Here is an 18,738-nt window from a genome sequence, read left to right on the forward strand (position 1 = left end):
CCTACTATGGAAGTCAATGGGGACCGAGATCTGTTTGATTACAAACATTCTTCCAAATATCTTCCTTTGTGTTCAGCAGAACAAAGAAACTCATACAGGTTTGGAACAACTTGAGGGTGAGTAAATGATGACAGAATTTTCATTTTTGGGTGAACTATCCCTTTAAAACAGAACAGACTGAAATTGGGTCTGAATCAGAGCATGTGAGCGGAGTGGAGCAGGGAGCGCAAGCTTCAAAGTCTACTGGATCTTGGACAGAGCGGCATTTTTAAAAGGACGGAGCGTCGCCCTATTTCCCGCTCCAATTTCACACCACGAGTCTGAAGCATGCTCAGTCAAGCCTGACCCAGAATCCATCTGTCTTGCACAGTCATCAACAGTAGACTATTTTCAGTCAAAACTCGGCTCAATAATGGAGTTCAAAAAGTACTTCAAAAAGGAAAATGAGAAGTCATACAGGTGTAGCCTACTATTAATATAAAACTAACTAACAATGATAATGTGGTACAAGAAAACGAATGTGGAGTTTCTTTCTGGGAAGAAAGCAAAAGGTTAGCAAATTGAATACGGTAACTTGTAACAATGTGTAAATTAAATATAGCGTAATATTCAAACAAATTCGTTTCGTCATTCAAGTAGGCCTAATGGTTTGTTTTATTTAATTTGTGTCGTCCGTAATAATATTTATATTATTAGGCCCATTTATTCGTTTAATTTTATAGCAGTTTGTGTGTACAATGGATATAAGCCAATTTAAATTAATCGTGCGCGTTGCGCAAAAATTCACTTTTCAAAATTCTGGCCTAATAGTTAATTTACTTTTAAAACTTATGTATATTTTTGTTTATATATATTATTAGGCCCATTTATTCGTTTAATTTTACAGGACTTTTTGTGTAGGCTATATTCCTTCTTACATAGGCCTAATTTGTAATTTGAAATAAAACATTTCTATTTGAAAAATGTTGTTGTTGCTCATTAGTTCTTTAGGAGGTAAGGCTGTGGTCTAAGCTAAAAGTGATATACATGTAGATTTTTTCCTTTTTTGGAGCGAGCGGGGGGGGCGTTTTGAGTGGAGCGCGAAGCAAACTGCGTTGAGCGCTGAGCGATAATGAGCGGAGCGGCCTGATGTAGCTTTGAGCGGGGGAGCGGAGGGGTGAACAGTTCCGTGAGCGATGAGCTGAGATTCTCACCGCTCCACTCCGCTCATATGCTCTGGTCTGAATCAATTATCGTTCATGAAATGCACAGAAATATAATTGTCATCATGACATGATATTTTATTATAATCGAATGCCTTGAAGTGAGAATGGGTTGGCTTTTGTGAATGGATGTTAATGAAGGTAAAGCTTCACTTTTTTTCGCTCAAGTTTTGGGAGGAAACAGCTGATCACTTTATGAATTGTTGTGCTTACAATTAAACTATTTTAGAGTGAGCTATACTTGGAAATTACAACAAAATAAATGCTACTTTATAAGAGAAGTCATGGAGAATTTTGTTTTGTATTTCCATTTTATTTTATTTTTATAGTTTCCACAAACAGTGTTAAACAGTTGTATCTTTGAAAGTCATTCAATGATTCAGAATCAGATTTAATACATATATTTAAAACTGTGATAATCTGTTTTTTTTCTGATATTTTTGTTATGGTTAGCAGACGTTCTGAATGGCCAGTAACAGCTGGTGAGCTGGGCTGCACGATTAATCGCAATCAACATGAAATCGCGCTTAAACTGATTTGGCTTTTTGCGTTTATGAAATCGCAAAGGCTGCCGTTTTTTTTTTTATGCACAGCTTGTCAGTGATGTACGGCTCTGTGTTCAGTAGTAAATGCTGCTCCATCTGAAAGCACTGCGAGTTTGAGTCGTTTATAATGTGCATTTGAAAAAGCAACATGCGTCAAACATCTTTCCAAAGAGGAGAAGCATTTATGAACCTCTTGTCCAACTAAAGAAAACATTCAATAATATGCTTTTACCCCAAACTCACTTCATAATGACAATTGAGCATCCTTCTGTAAGATGATATGGCTTCTTACACAGAATAAGGCAGTCATATGTTTATTAGTCATGTTTTATCAAAGCATTTCAATCTTCTCTTTATTCGGCTCCTAAGTAATGTGTTATTATTTGATATACTAATTCTCATTCCAAATTTCTGTTATTTTTTAGCCTCTGTCAGTGTTAACAAACCCATAACATTTCATAATATTATTATCTTCTATAATATTATAAAAGGTTACGGCCAAGTGTTTAAAAAAGACTTAAAGGAAATGGTATATTTGTACTCTCCTCTCCAAAACTTAGCCAACTTTTTTCTTCTTTTTCTTCATGTCTTTCGGGTCTGGTCCCACAGGACTGGTCCATCCCTCAGGTCGGGTCCCCCTAGCGGCCTGGCGCACTTCCATTTTGAGGAGTGAATTTGCAGCATTTCTCTCTTGGAGTTGTTTTGTTGTTTTGTGTGTTTTTTGTATTTGCAACATTTTTCTTTGGCATTTGTTTTGTGGGTTTGTAAGTTTTTGGTTTTGCACATTCCCGTTTTTGCAGCGTTTTGCCGTTTGCCCTTGTCGGCCACCGTACATATTAAATGTACTGCAGCAAGCCACCAGGGGCGATAGCGATATTTTAGGCTTCATATTTGTGAGGCTGTCAAGCTGTCCATCACCGTCACATGCAGGTCGTAGTTTGTGGAGAACACTAGAAGAAGAAAGGCCTTCTGAATATATTAGAATGAAAAATGGCACTCTCAAAGAGCCTTAAGCGGAAAGTTGATTCAGAGAACAGTAGTTTTAATGAAGAATGGACTGATAAGTACATATTCATAGTGCCTACTTTTAGAAATGCTGTACGTGTGCCTCATTTGCAACAAAACTGTCGCTGTCGCTAAAGAGTGCAATCTGAGGCGTCACCACAGCACAAAGCATGCAAGCTTCAAGGAGTCTTATCCTGAACAGTCAGAGGCCCGTCAGAGAAAAGTTGCTGCTTTGAAATCTCAGTACTCCCATGCCAGCAGAATTATTAACTGAACTTCAACTGAGCAAGAGAGGGCAACAAGTGCGTCTCTGCAGGCTGCCTGGGCACTCTCCAAGGCTATTGATGAGTCCACCGACAATACAGACATTTCCCAAATGTGCGTTTTCGTCAGATATTTTGATGGCAAAGATTTCAAAGAGGAGCTGCTGGCCTTGATTTCACTGGAGGGCCTGACCACTGGTGCTATTATCTCTGGTAAGCTGGAGGAATTATTTAAAAAGCATGAACTGTCATTGAAAAAGTCAACCTGGTTGTCACAGATGGTGCTCCTGCCATGATTGGCAGAAACAAGGGACTAGTGAGCAGAATTAAGGCTGTCGCTCCCAGCATTAACGCACTTCACTGTCTCATTCACCAAAGTGTGCTGTGCGCAAAATTAAGTGGCGATCGTCAGCACCGTTTATTCCAAAAATTTGTGCAGGAATCTGAAGCCTCTCATGATGACCTCTTACTCCACAACAACGTGCACTGGCTCAGTAAGGGCAAAGCACTGGAGCGTTTCGTTGAACTCAGGGATCGCATCATGCAAGACACAGAATACATGTGCAACGTTGCATTTTTAACTGACATATTTTCCCATTTGAACGCACTAAATCTACAACTACAGGGGAAAGAAAAACCCGTGGTGAATATGGTGGAAAAAACTTGATGCCTTTGGAAACAAACTTGATCTTTTCCACGAAGATTTGTTGCCGGGGAAGCTGCTACACTTTAGCACACTTAAGACAGTGGGTCACAGCAAAGTCACAGAGAACATGAAGACATTTATCACACAGCTGAGGGAAAATTTCTCTGCCAGATTTGATGACTTTGCCATTTCCAGGGATGTCATTGGATTCGTGCGTGACCCGTTCACTATAAGGCCAGGTGGAGAATTCTCCGCTAACGTGGGGAAGGTGATGCCGCTGGACGAGGCGGCTATTCAAAGTGAACTGATTGACATCCAGGCCGCTGGTGACACGAAGGCTGCTCTCCGTGGTGCTGAAAGCTTGAGTGCCTTTTGGGTGGCTTGTCCCCAAGAGTATGACACACTGAAGAATACATTGGCCATGTATGTGCTCACCATGTTCGGATCAACATACACCTGTGAAGCTGCGTTCTCAAAAATGAACTCTATAAAAACGCATGAGAGGAACCGACTGTCAAACCAGTCTTTGGAGGACTACTTGCGCATAAGCCTGACAGCTGTCAAGCCCGATGTCAAAAAGATGGTGTCGAAGGGGAAATGTAACTTCTCCCATTAAGCAAACGTGAGTATTTTAGTCTTGGTATTTTCTTGGTTTTAGTTTATTTGTTGGATCACAGGCTACTTTAATTTTATGTAAATAGTAACATTTCTAATAACTGAGGCCTGTCGCTTTTATTTGTGATTAGAACTATTTGCTGATGTGCAAGGCTTGCAATTACCATGTTCTTCTCGGTTATGTTGATAGTTGTTATTAAGACACCGCAATTGTGCGCAAATCCCAGGCGAGGAAAATTTTGACATTTGTGAAAAAATGAGCATGTGAAACAATAAAAGATGTTCAATGAGAACAACGTGTTTAGCGTCATTTTTGACTGAAGGCAGGCTATGGCACAAGCTACTTTTCAGAAGGCGTTTTTTTCATTTGATTTTCAAATAAATAAATATAGAAACATACTTTTTCCTCTTACTAGGCTATTCCTGAATTCAGTATTATTCTGGGGGCCGGATGGAAATCTCTGGCGGGCCGGATTTGGCCGCCAGTTGACATTGACTGCTATAGGGATTTCCTGGAATGACATGCTTTTTCGTACTTTTGCGGCAGGGCATATTTGGAGTTTCTGTGCCTTCTGGCTTTCAGATGGAGCAGCATTTACTACTGATCACAGAGCTGTGCTGCACTGACAAGCTGCACATAAAATAATCGCAGCCTTTGGCAAATCGCTTGCAGTTTAATTTCGATTTATCGTGCAGCCCTACTGGTGAGTGAAAAAATTAATTTCAAACCCTGATTGCAATGCCGATTTTTGTCAGTAAACCAAAGTAAAGCACAAGGGCATTGCGCAGACTAATTTGTAACAGATGGTAGGTTTCCATGCACTTCTTCAGTGAGAAGATTTTTTACAAATCAAACACAGACAGTTTTGCCTCCATCTATGCCGTTAGGCTCTGTGCCAACCCGAAATGTAGGGATGAAACCATAAAATATCCATGATGAAGAACACATACACAAAAGAATGAAAGGCTTAAACATTAAGGGTGGGTTGCACCAACAAGGATTCAATTAAGCACAGTTTAGAGCTAATCTAGGGTTTGTAGGTGCACATTATTTTAAACCTCATCACCTGCAAGTTTAAAGTTAATCCCTAATTGAGTAATGCAAGTACTCAAATGTAAGTTTAAAGTTATGGTGCAACAGAATTATTAGATAAACCTTGATTTAATCTAGGTTTAAGATTAATCCTTGTTGGTGCAACCCACCCTAAGACTTAATAAACAGTATGCTTAGACACACATTTCGTTGTAGATATAGATGTTTGAAATAAATGATAGCTAACAAAATGCTCACTGCAAATCTCCTCTGTATTAACACTCTGTATTATTTCCAGGTTTCACATTAATCATTGTGTGGCACAATAGTTAAAACGGAGAGCTCAGTACAAATGAAGTGATAAACTGACAAAATGTGATTTTAACTGTGTTATGATCAGTGATGGGAATAACGGCGTTATAAATAAACGGCGTTACTAACGGCGTTATTTTTTTCAGTAACGAGTAATCAAACTAATTACTGCTTCCTCTATTACAACGCCGTTACCGTTACTGTCAATAAAAATGCGGCGTTACTATAGTTGAGCTCACTGAAGCGGTTTTCATCCGAGTAGGCTCTCTCTCAGCCATAGGAGCTGCAAAGTTTTTTCTCTGGTGTGTGAGTGTTTATGAGGCGCCGGACTGGACAAAATCGAGGCGAATGCCGCGAGCGCGCTCGACGTGCGCGAGAGAGACCGAGTGTGTCCGAGAATGCGTTTGACAGTGCGCGGCAGAGACCGAATGTGTCCGAGAACGCGTTTGACAGTGCGCGAGAGAGACCGAATGTGTCCGAGCATAAATACTTTATTTATAAATAAATTACACATTTCAGCATTAGAATAATATATGTAGCATATTTGTATCATATGCAATGTTTTAATTAGTTTATATAACATAAACTCCAAAATAACCTGCAGGGAACGTTCAAACATATTTGTTTGACGGTTGTGAACACGTGCGGCAAACATGACTAGAATTTGGCTAAAATAAATAACCTCTGATGATGACGTTCTCTGTAGGTTATAAAAATAAACCCACAAAAGATTATATTGTATTATTATTATTTATGTTGATACATTGTCCAGTATTATATTGAGAGCACTTTTTGTTAAACTTACTATTGTGAGGAAGAAAATACTTCAAGTAGGCTATGAATGTCTACCAGTTGTAAAGGTGTGTGAGTTTTATCATTTTAATTATATGCACTAGTGTATGTGTATGAATATTTTTATAAGGCTACTATTTATTTATTTTTGGTACATTTCTTAAGAAGCATGATTTATTTTTAGACTTATTTGTTGGCCAGTTGTGGTCTGTACAATAAATATGAAAAGTTCTAAACCATCTATTATTTTGTTGTTCCACTACAGTAATGATAATATTTTAATATTTAAGTTAATCGGTGTCTCTCACATTGTCCCACAGCAACATTAAAATAGTGTAGATTAGTGTACAATGCTTAATAATAATAAGATGTTCTATTTAGTGTCCATTTCATTCATTTAACATTTCATATTGGGGGTATCCAAGGAATTTCTTATATTTAATTATTATTTTTTTTTTTTTAAGTAACGCAATAGTTACTTTCCCTAGTAATTAGTTACTTTTGTAATGATGCAATTCAGTTACTAACGCAGTTACTTTTTGTGAGAAGTAACTAGTAACTATAACTAATTACTTTTTTTAAGTAACTTACCCAACACTGGTTATGATAGAGTGTTGTAATAGTGATTTTATCATGTCTAAATATGAATGCAAAAGCAAAACATGTGAAAGAATTTATTAGTAAGCAGAATGAAAGCAAAATCTGTGAAAAAACCTTTAGTAAGAATAACGGCAATTACAATTATAAGCAGCAGATGGCAGCAGAGGACCACTACTTAGTTTCCAACAGTAATCGTAATCGCCACTAAAGCAAAGCAATTTTTCCATGTTTACTCCATTAAGCATGCTTGCACAATGCTACACACAAATATTTGTTTCAATGTTATTGGGATATGTCATTGTGAAAATATCTTTTAATTACTGGGCCAGAGCACGCTTGTGTCATTTACGATGCATCTTTTTCTTTTGAAAACAGGAAGAAAAGTGCTTTCGCTAATAGACTGCCTAAAAGATTTATCATTTATGCCGCACAGCGATTTTCACTTGATTGTGCTGCACGCATCAGAAGATTATTACGGAGGCAGCTGACTTTCGTGGAGGAATTTGCAGCTTTAGCCGCAAACTACAATTCTTGTTCGTTAAAAAGGTGAGAACCCGACTGCATGCTTCTTCAAGCGACCCCATACTTGAAAACCCACGGAAAACTACTTTTAAATTGAGATTATGGAATATTTACGTACATATTTATAGCAGGTCTATTCACACTGGATTAGTATTACCCAAGGTAATTTTTCCGGATAATTTTACAGAAGGTAAAAGTCAACTTAATCTTTACTGACATTGTCCGTAATGATTACTGAGATGGCACATTCGGACATGACAAAAATCACTGAGAAGTTCAGGTAATAATTATTTTACCCCACCTCTCCATGTTTAACTAATTCAGTCTGAATAGGGCTTTAGAAAAAACATTACAAAACAATGGCACTGACATATTTTAAGATATATGTCAGTGCAGGTTGATTTCAGTTAAAACAGTTAAACCATGCATTTTAGTCTGGGACTAGGTTTAAGCCTCATCTGTGAAACCAGGGGTTGGTCAACTAAAACTTGACTAAACAAAAACAGGACAAGGTAGACTAAATATGACAAAAACTAAAAAGTACATTTGAGACAGGACTAAGACTACATTTAAAAATATCTGACAAAATTAACACTACCAGGAACTGGAAGTTACTGGAACTGTTAACAGCTAAATACACAGGATACCTTAGATTCCTAGACTATGTAAATTAACACCAAAGAAGCATAGCAAAGATATAAAGTTGACCCAATCCAAGATACCTGTATGAGTAAAAGGAAGAGGAGGTCAGAGCATGACTCACCTGGCATGCCTGCAAAGGCCAGGGCTGGGTTTGCGGCAAGGGACTCCTGCTGACTCTGTTGGCTCTGGCCAGGGGTCAACGGTCGCTGATTGTTCCCCGCACGCATTACCTAGAGGGGGGAGAGTTGCAAAAAAGCCTAAAGTAAACCACTAGCCTCTAAAGCAAATTGGTTCTTTAATCATTGACTATTCATGGTCAATAACATTAGTCAAAGCAGAACTTGGTAACTTTTTTAACTTAATAAAACTTAGAAATCATTTGGATGGTTAAACAACCTGTTCTGGTGATATTGGTGACTTTCCCCGCTCCCCCCAGCGTTCCCAGGCGGAAAACCAACCTTGCAACTTGGGGACTACCGTCCCGGCAAGATAGTAATTGGAAGTCTCGTGAGAAGCGAGAATGAGAACGAGCGCGAAAAACGAATTGCTTTACAGCAATTCGACATAAACACACACGCATATATGATGTATTACCAGATTACCCACCTCGGTAGACATAGCTCCACACGATACAGTTGGCTTCCTCCGATCAAAACAAACGCACATGAGCAGCGGTAGAAAGGGGGAGGAGGAGCCGCAAGTGAGTTTTTTACGACCGTGTTGTGAAATATACGCCCCACAGCTGTAGGGGGAGCTCGTGGGGAAAACATGCGACAACAAAAGGGAAAATCAGCGAAGAAGTGACTAGAGTTCGCTAGAGTTGCCGAGTTCTGCTTTAATGCATTCTACTGTGCAGGGGATCAGAAATCAGAACACAAGCTCTTTAAACTATTAATTGAGGGATGAGTTAAGCAAAGATACCTTATAGCAAGAAACTATAACATGTAAACAATGCTAAGGTCACAGCATTCAATATTTAAGGAGCTCTTTGGTCTAAATTGTGACTGAACTTTGAAAGCTTGTTAAATAATTGTTGCTGGTTCAACACTAGTTCAGATTTGTCAACAGCATAGTGGCATAATGCTGATTACCAAAGAAAATAACTGACTTATTCTTCATGTTTTTTTAAAGAAACAATCATATAGTTATAGTAACACAACGGTATCAGGATTACGCTATGGGAGGTTGAGGCAAAATAAAAACTTTTGGTTTTCACTTTTCAGTATGAACCCGTTTATTATTTGAACTGTAAACCTGTCTAAGGGAATTTTTAGACCTTTGTTTTGTTTTCTGAAAGAGGGATTTTTTTTTACAATGTTGCATTTTCTTCTTGTTTCAGTTCACTTTCACAAGGAACCACTTTTCACATTTCAAATGTAACCAAAATGGCTATGCATGTCACATGAGAGTAAAACTGTCCTCTCACTGGTCAGAGTGCACCCATTTATCCACAAACACCCACATACATACATACCATACATACATACTTCAAGTTAGACAAAACTTTTATTTTGGCGGCCTGTAATGAAGACATTTGAGTTTCTGTTTTAATAAACTGTATTATTACTTGAAGTATCCTCTACTGTGCAATAGTAATATATTTGTTATAATTTCAAGTTATAGCAAACTTTTATTTTGACAGGTTGTAGTGAAGACCTTAGAGTTGTGTGTGTGTGTGTGTGTGTGTGTGTGTGTGTGTGTGTGTGTGTGTGTGTGTGTGTGTGTGTGTGTGTGTGTGTGTGTGTGTGTGTGTGTGTGTGTGTGTGTGTGTGTGTATGTATGTATGGATATATATATATATATATATATATATATATATATATATATATATATATATATATATATGATAGTTTTATCAAATTAAATTGTGAAATGCTCATGAAGTGACTCTGATAGTAGCTCTGTAGATGAAGTTTGTGTCCATCCATACCCTGATAAAGTAAGTGAGATGGCAGACACTAAATCAAAACGAACACCACGCGAGCTTCAGTGTTTAGAAGAAACTGCTGCGCTCATTCACACAGAGAAAAATACATATCGTTCGCAAAATTTAAACCGGTATATCAGGTGAAGCGGTTTTCCATCCAGCACTAATACATACACACGACCACAACCAAAGACTGTATTTGGCAGGAGGACGATGACAGCAAATAGACTACATAAATTTGGTCTTATTCTATTATTAACCATTTTAAACCGGGTTGAGTGAAGATCTAAGAGGCTGTTTACACCTGGCCGTTTTCGGCGATCGGATAGCTGTCCGATTGTGAAAAGACCAGGGGCCTCATTTATAAAGCTTGCGTACGCACAAAACGGGGCTGAAAACATGCGTACGCCAGTTCCTACGCAAAAGGTGGGATTTATAAAGAAAAACTTGACGTGAAAATATGCGCACCTACACGCAAACTCTGACCCATGCGTACGCACATTTTGGAGACGGAGCAGTTTGGCGACACCGATGGTGAGTTGGAGTTAAATGTCTTTTTGGTCACTTTTAGAATTTAGAATTAAAATTAAACATAATACAGACAGATAACAGACAGATGAACATCCAAGATGGCGCCGCGGATGGCTGCCTCGGTGTGGAGCTCTCCAGTCATTGTGTTGTTTTTGTTCGTTTGTTCTGCGTTTAGTCATTCTTTTCCTATCAGTTTCACCAAAGACGAACTTCTGGACATTAGGAAACACACACCAGACAAGTTTTTTACAGATTTTGATTACTCAGACGTTTTACTGGACATTCTCGTTGGAGGGGCAGCGGTGTTGTTAAAACGCGCGGTCAGACGCAAACGCGGGAAGCGCGCCGGCGCGCTGGTTAAACTCCGCGAGCGCGGCCTCCGCACTGCACTACCCAGTATTCATCTTGCGAATCTCCGATCTCTTCCTAACAAAATGGACGAACTTCTTCTCCTCACCCGCACTAACAAATATTTTTTAAACTCCGCTGCTCTGTGCTTCACTGAAACCTGGCTGAGTGAAGCCATACCGGACAACGCACTACATCTGCCGGGCTTCCAGCTGTTCCGAGCGGATCGCATCGCGGAACTAACGGGGAAAACGAGAGGTGGTGGATTGTGTTTCTACATTAACGAAAGTTGGTGTTCAGATGTAACAACACTGAAGAAGATGTGCTCTCCTAATTTAGAGGTGCATTTCATAAACTGTAAACCTTTCTACTCGCCGCGGGAGTTTTCCTCATTCATTCTCGCAAATGTTTACATTCCTCCAGACGCGTGTGTGAGCGCGGCGCTACAACAGCTGGCTGAACATATAGCTGAAATGGAACAAAGGTACCCAGACTCTCTTTTAATCATTCTTGGGGATTTTAACAAAGCAAATCTCTCCCGTGAACTGCCAAAATACAGACAGCATGTTACATGTCCTACCAGAGACAGTAATATATTGGACCACTGTTACACCACGATAAAGAATGCGTATCACTCCGTCCCACGGGCAGCTTTGGGGCTCTCTGATCACTGTTTGGTTCATCTTATACCGACCTACAGGCAGAAACTGAAATCAGCTAAACCTGTATTAAGGACTGTAAAAAGATGGACCAACGAAGCAGAGCAGGATCTACAGGCCTGCTTCGATTGCACTGATTGGACTGTTTTTGAAGCTGCAGCCACCGATCTGGATGAGCTCACAGATACTGTAACATCATATATCAGTTTCTGTGAGGATACATGCATTCCTACCAGGACATTCTTTTCATTCACTAATGATAAACCATGGTTTACTGGGAAACTCAAACAGCTTCGTCATGCCAAAGAGGATGCTTACAGAAGTGGGGATAAAATCTTGTATAACCAGGCCAGAAACAAACTGACAAAGGAGATCAGAGTTGCTAAAAGAAGCTACTCTGAAAAGCTGAAAAAACAGTTTTCAGCCAACGACCCGGCATCAGTCTGGAGAGGCCTGAGGAACATCACCAACTACAAATCACCATCCCCCCCATCTGTGGAGAATCAACAACTGGCTGACACTCTCAATGCATTCTATTGCAGGTTTGAGAAGCCCAGACTCACACCTCACACCCGCCCTGATGTGCACTTCACACATCCACCATCACCTCCTGCAACCCCTCTCCTCCCCCCTTCTGCCATCCAACCTGAGCTTAAGGTCTGTGTGGAGGACGTGAGCAGAGTCTTCAAAAAACAGAAGACTAGGAAAGCTTCAGGCCCAGACGGCATCTCATCTGCTTGTCTAAAAGCCTGTGCTGACCAACTGGCCCCAGTCTTCACGCAGATCTTCAACAGATCATTGGAGCAGTGTGAAGTTCCCTGCTGCTTCAAACGCTCCACTATCATTCCGGTTCCCAAAAAAAACTAAAATCACTGGACTTAATGACTACAGACCTGTCGCTCTCACGTCTGTGGTCATTAAGTCGTTTGAAAGACTGGTGTTGACCTATCTGAAGGACATCACTGGACCCCTGATGGATCCCCTTCAGTTTGCTTACAGAGCAAACAGGTCTGTGGATGATGCAGTCAACATGGGACTGCACTATATCCTGCAACATCTTGACAGACCTGGGACTTATGCACGGATCTTATTTGTGGACTTCAGTTCGGCCTTCAATACCATCATCCCTGATCTTCTCACAGCCAAACTGACTCAGCTCTCCATGCCATCCACAATCTGTCAGTGGATCTCCAGCTTCCTGACGGACCGGCAGCAGCTAGTGAGACTGGGGAAACTCACATCCAGGACCCTCACCATCAGCACTGGCGCCCCCCAAGGGTGCGTTCTCTCCCCACTGCTCTTCTCCCTGTACACTAATGACTGCACTTCTAAAGACCCCTCTGTCAAGCTCCTGAAATTTGCAGACGACACCACTGTCATCGGTCTCATCCAAAATGGTGACGAGTCTGCTTACAGACTGGGGGTTGAACAGCTGGCTGTCTGGTGCAGTTATAACAACCTTGAGCTGAACACGCTCAAAACAGTGGAGATGATCGTGGACTTCAGGAGAAACACCCCAGCACTCCCCCCTCTCACCATCATGAACAGCACTGTGGAAGCAGTGGAGTCATTCAGGTTCCTGGGCTCTACCATCTCCCAGGACCTGAAGTGGGCAAATCACATTGACTCCATTGTGAAAAAGGCCCAGCAGAGACTGTACTTCCTTCGCCAGCTGAAGAAGTTCAATCTGCCACAGGAGCTGCTGATCCAGTTCTACTCAGCCGTCATTGAGTCTGTTTTAAGCACTTCCATCACTGTCTGGTTTGGTTCAGCTACCAAATCGGACATCAGGAGACTACAACGGACAGTCCGGACTGCAGAGAGGATTATTGGTGCCCCCCTGCCAACCCTCCAGGACCTGTACTCTTCCAGAGTGAGGAAGAGAGCAGGTAAAATCATCACGGACTCCACTCACCCTGGACACCCCGTTTAAACTTTTACCGTCAGGACGGCGACACAGATCACTGGCCACAAGAACTTCCAGGCACAGGAACAGTTTCTTTCCACAGGCCATTTCCCTTCTGAACACTTAACATGCCCCCCAAAGCATATGCCTGTAAGTGCAACACTCCCACTGTCTAGTGCAATAAACTCAGGTGATATTTATATCTATATTATTCATACTACTCAAAATACTGTAAATATGTTTATAATCTGTAACATGCGCTAGACTCCCACTGTCTAGTGTAATATTCTCTAATTCAGGTGATATTTATATTTATATTATTCATACTACTCAAAATACTGTAAATATGTTCATAATCTGTAAATGTTTATTCAGACTAAACCCAACTGTGACCCTACTTTTTTACTTTTATACTATTTTTATTTATTTTTTATATATTTTTATTCTTAGAATTTGTATTACTATGTTCTTGTTGTATTTGTATTTGTATATGTGCACTGGAAGCTTCAGTACCAAGAAAAATTCCTTGTGGGTGCAAGCACACTTGGCAATAAAGCTCTTTCTGATTCTGATTCTGATTCTGATAATACAAATATAATTTCACTCACCAAGCCTGTCACTTGAAGCAAATATCCATTCCTTCTTATGTCCGCGCCAGCGATCGCGTTGGGCCGTTTAGTGAAACTGACGCAGTTTAAATAAATAAAATAATGATTTAAACTATGTTTTACTTCTGATATAAACATTTAGATTAAATATGCCATTCAAATTATGGAGTTAAACACTTAAACATGAAATCATACTGAAAAGTTACAACATTTTTTTATATTCAATTCAATCAATAGAAATATTTGTTGTGGATGCGATTGTTTTTGAACACTTTTCCTGTGGCGTGCTTTAATGTTTTAACCACAGAGATAATTGCTTATGATAATACCAGATTGTCTGAGAAAATAGTTTCGTGCAAATAATGCCCAAGGCCTATCTGTTTCCATTAAAAATATAAATCAATTAAAAATACAATTCAGCCAGTGGAAAAGATTGAGAAAAACTTTCTCTGAAATGTATTTTACACTATTTGATTTATAGGCTATTCAAAAACAAGGCAAGGACAGACAACTACTTGATTTGTATTAATGTAATGTTTCTTGTACCGTTTATATCATTTGCATATGATTATTCATCCACGTGATAACGTTTAAGTTATCACGTGGATGAATAATCATATGCAAATGATATGTAGATGAGGATCTGCATAGTAAAACTAGGCGTTGTAAGCTCCATATATGGTTATTTCGGGGTGGAGACGCATGTACGCACAATCTTCCGCTGACTGGGATTTATAAAGTGAATTCTGCGCAGGTTCTGGCGTACGCACGGTTTTATAAGTCTGAATATTTTTTTGCGTACGCCATTTTTGGCTTTTGTGCGTACGTACACTTTTAGTAAGGTTCCTACGCACAGTTTTATAAATGAGGCCCCAGGTGTAAATGCCCTCCGAAACGCATTTGAGATGGATTTAAATCCGGAGGTGGTCTGGGCCGCATTCCAGACGAAACTGGACAAGTGTAAATGCATCTGGTTGTTGAAACCACATCTGTAAATTTTACTCCTCCCAACAATGCCAATAAATAAACGTGAGAGAGAGTGTTATATGCTATATGTCATGTTATAGCTAGATACGACGGCGCTACTGCCGTAGATGAGCAGCTGAGTATCTCTTCATCAAGCCAACGTGCAAACTATCGCAAATCAAAGTGAAAGTATGTTGCAGACGCTTACACAATAATCTTCATTAAAAGTAAAGAAACTAAATGATCTTACCAGTGCTGTTGTCGCTCTCTTTTATTGCAGTCTCTGATTTTGAAATTAGCTGATGATCAATAAAATGCAGCTCATATCTGTTGCTTTCGGTGACATGAACTCATTTAAATCTGCATATAGCGCGGGAATCGGATTTATATACGGTTTGCAAAAAACACATTTATGTGACCAGGTGTAAATTGAATAATTTTGATAAAGCAGATAGCTAGCTGATCAGTAAAAACACATGAAGTGACCAGGTGTAAACAGGCCCTAAGTGAAGTACAGATCCACTATGGTTTTTACCTTTGAAGACCTCTGAAATGTTATACAACAGTGTGCATTTTAATATTTAAAATAACCCTGTGGGCTCCCACTGCACGTCCCACTGCAATTCCCCCTTTTTTTTTACTGTGTTAATCAACATTATGACACAGGTCTTGTTGATAGCCTTGGTTCAGTACAAGTTAGCTTGATGAAAAAGGCTTATATGTTGATATTTCATTAACCTGTTGTCCTGGTCCCTGATTGGATGCCTGCTGGTTGGCAGAATGACTGGCAGCAGCTGCAGTCTGTTGTTGGAAGAGGTTGGCTGGATACACGCCCCACGGGACTCCATAGTACTGAGGAGGGACTACAGCCGGACCTGCAGGAATAAATAATGAGCTGCATTCTAAGGACTATCCATATTTAAGATCCCAGGACTGTCTATGCTATGATTGATATTTATAAAGTGTGTACATGCGTATACCTGCAAGTGTTGCAGCTGCTGCCAATCCTGCAGCGGTGTAAGGGTCTGTTCCAGGAGGGCCAGCATTGATGATGTAAGGGTTTGGCACAAACGCAGGTGCAAGGCCTACCGGAAAAAAAAAAGAAAAAAGAAAAGAAAAGACAAGAAAAGAGCATTAGATTCAAAATAACACAGGACAGATTCATTTGGAGACTGCCTGTTACATCACAAAATACACATGCACAATAAAATTGTGCAAAAAATAAATAAATAAAAAAATCAGCAGGATATTACAGATCAAAAGCACTTTGGTCAAGTTTTTGCCTGCTAAAGACTTGAGCTTTAGAGTTGAGCTTTTGGCAAGTTCACAAGCTTGCATCATAATTGAGTCTCAAGTGAGGTACCTAGCCCAGGCATAGCTACTCCAGCCACTTTATTTCCCCCAGCCAATTGAAATAAAATTATTTAGTTAAAAATACCATGTTTATGAATTCTATGTTCCAAAAACGTGTATGATCAGCACCATGTGGCGGAAAAGGGATAAGGGAGTCTCTGTATGAAAGTAAATGTCAGTAAGAGGTTGTGTTACCGAGGTGTTGCTGTTGGGCTGCAGCAAGGGCGTACTGTTGCTGCTGTGCTGCAGTCAGCTGCTGAACTGTGAGATGACCAGATCTCTGGAACAACTAAAAAAAATACAGAAATACTCCAAATTCACAATACTGTTCATGTTTGGGATCAATTGAGCAAAAACCAGATGTCAGTATATCAGATCTGTGCATTAAGTGACAGCAGCAGTGACATATGAAATCTCAATACTTGCTGCCATTTGTATCAATGTTAAATCAAACAACAAATGACATTTAAAAAAAACCTCCCTGCTCTTGACAATTTTTGAATCTTTAATAAGAAATGAATTTAATTCATACAGTAAAGCGTTTTACTTTTAATATTTAATTCAATTTCTTTAGTATTTCATTACTACATGTTAAATACACATTCAGTCCTTTGTTCAATTGTTTGTAATTTGCTTTGTTATTTTTTCAAAAAAATTTTTTTTACAAAAATAACTATCACGTGAAATAAATTGTTCTCGTAAAAATAAAAACTGCTCATACCTAAAATATGAATTTTATCATATCGCCCAGCCCTAAATGAGTATCTGTACCTGCTGTTGGGAGTTGTAATCAAACAGGTTGACTGGAGCACCAGATGAGTCCACCTGGATCTGATTTCCAGCATAGTCAAATTGGAGTGACTCCATGCCCACCTGCTGCTCCATGCCGCCCATGCTCTGGGCTTCCTGGCTCTGGAAGTCCTCGGTGGGGGGTTTGTTTGTGACGTTGGGTGGCTGCAGAGCGTGCGGGTGATGCTGCACCATCATTTCCAGACCGGCCTGACTGGGGCCCAGCCGTTCAACTGCCTCTGTGGGGGATGCCTGGCGACTGCCTGGGGTGGGGCTGAAGGAAATCAGTTTTAAATCAAAGTATACTTACTTCATATATAAATAATGAAGCAAAGAAATTGTTGCAGTGTCACTAATCACTGCCCTATTGAAGGCCATTAAAGTTCTCAGTTTTTATTCGTTTACAGTTTTCAATATCAGTTTAAATTTGTTTTTATAAAACGGATAGTTCCGGTCCTTGATTCTGATTGGTTGAGCCGCGTTCAAAGCCGTTGTAAATTACTCAACAAACACCTGTGGCCGCATTACATTAGTATTACTGTGCAACTGATTCTTTGTTGCTGCATGTGTTGGCAGAGGAATAAATGTGTTATAACATTTTATTTTTTGTTGCTGGTGTTTATTTTATGAATAAAATAAATAGTAAAATGAATATTTTATGGAGTAACCGTTTTATAAAAGCAATAAGCCCCTTGAAGCCGTGATTTACTGTGCATTTAGAACAGCTAAGGGGTTTTTCTAAATTCACTGTAAATCACGGCTTCAAGGGGCTTATTGCTTTATAATAAGGCGTACATAGTTTTGTTCTGGATTTCAAGGAGAAGCATCAATTTTAATGCCACTAACATTGGTCAGAGAGATAATCCCATCCCCAACCTCATATGGCAAGCCGTTTTAACTTTTATTCATTTCCGGGATATGAATTGTTGATATCAAGAATTACATTTTTGATATCAACAATTACATTTTTTGATATCAAAAATGTAATTCTTGATATCAACAATTTAATTTTTGATATCAACAATTGAATTCTTGATATCAAGAATTTAATTCTTGATATCAAAAATGTAATTCTTGATATCAACAATTGAATTCCTGATATCTGTAATTATATTTTCACTAGTGAAATCTCACCATAGGCTGCCATTCAAAATCAATTGTTGATATCAATAATTGAATTGTTGATATCAAGAATTACATTTTTGATATCAAGAATTACATTGTTACTAGTAAAAATGTGAATTACTGATATCAATAATTCAATTGTCACTAGTTGAAATATATATTATTGATATCAACAATTGAATTGCTACAAGTAAAAAATTTCATTTTTGATATCTGAAAATGTATTTCTGATATCAATATTATTTCAGATATCTAAAATGGCTTTCTTACTAGTAACAATCACATTCATGATATCAGAAATGAACATTGTCACTAGTGAAAATGGAATTATTGATATCAAAAATGAACA

At 39.3% G+C, this 18,738-nt stretch overlaps 1 protein-coding gene across 9 annotated transcripts in view; it reads right to left on the reverse strand.

Annotated features, from left to right (window-relative positions):
* The window catches only part of pum2 (pumilio RNA-binding family member 2), a 205,034-nt gene that overhangs the window by 38,395 nt on the left and 147,901 nt on the right, over nt 1–18,738 (reverse strand). For all 9 annotated transcript variants that reach the window (XM_084433346.1, XM_084433348.1, XM_084433344.1 and 6 more), the window contains exons 7-11: nt 17,247–17,538; nt 16,671–16,764; nt 16,103–16,207; nt 15,861–15,997; nt 8,299–8,407 (exon numbers count right to left, since the gene is read on the reverse strand). In XM_084433346.1, the coding sequence (XP_084289472.1) occupies nt 8,299–8,407; nt 15,861–15,997; nt 16,103–16,207; nt 16,671–16,764; nt 17,247–17,538 (737 nt within the window). The remainder of the gene's footprint in view (nt 1–8,298; nt 8,408–15,860; nt 15,998–16,102; nt 16,208–16,670; nt 16,765–17,246; nt 17,539–18,738) is intronic.

The sequence above is a fragment of the Rutilus rutilus genome (genome assembly GCF_951802725.1).
Source record: "Rutilus rutilus genome assembly, chromosome: 15".
Classification (NCBI taxonomy): Eukaryota; Metazoa; Chordata; class Actinopteri; order Cypriniformes; family Leuciscidae; genus Rutilus; species Rutilus rutilus.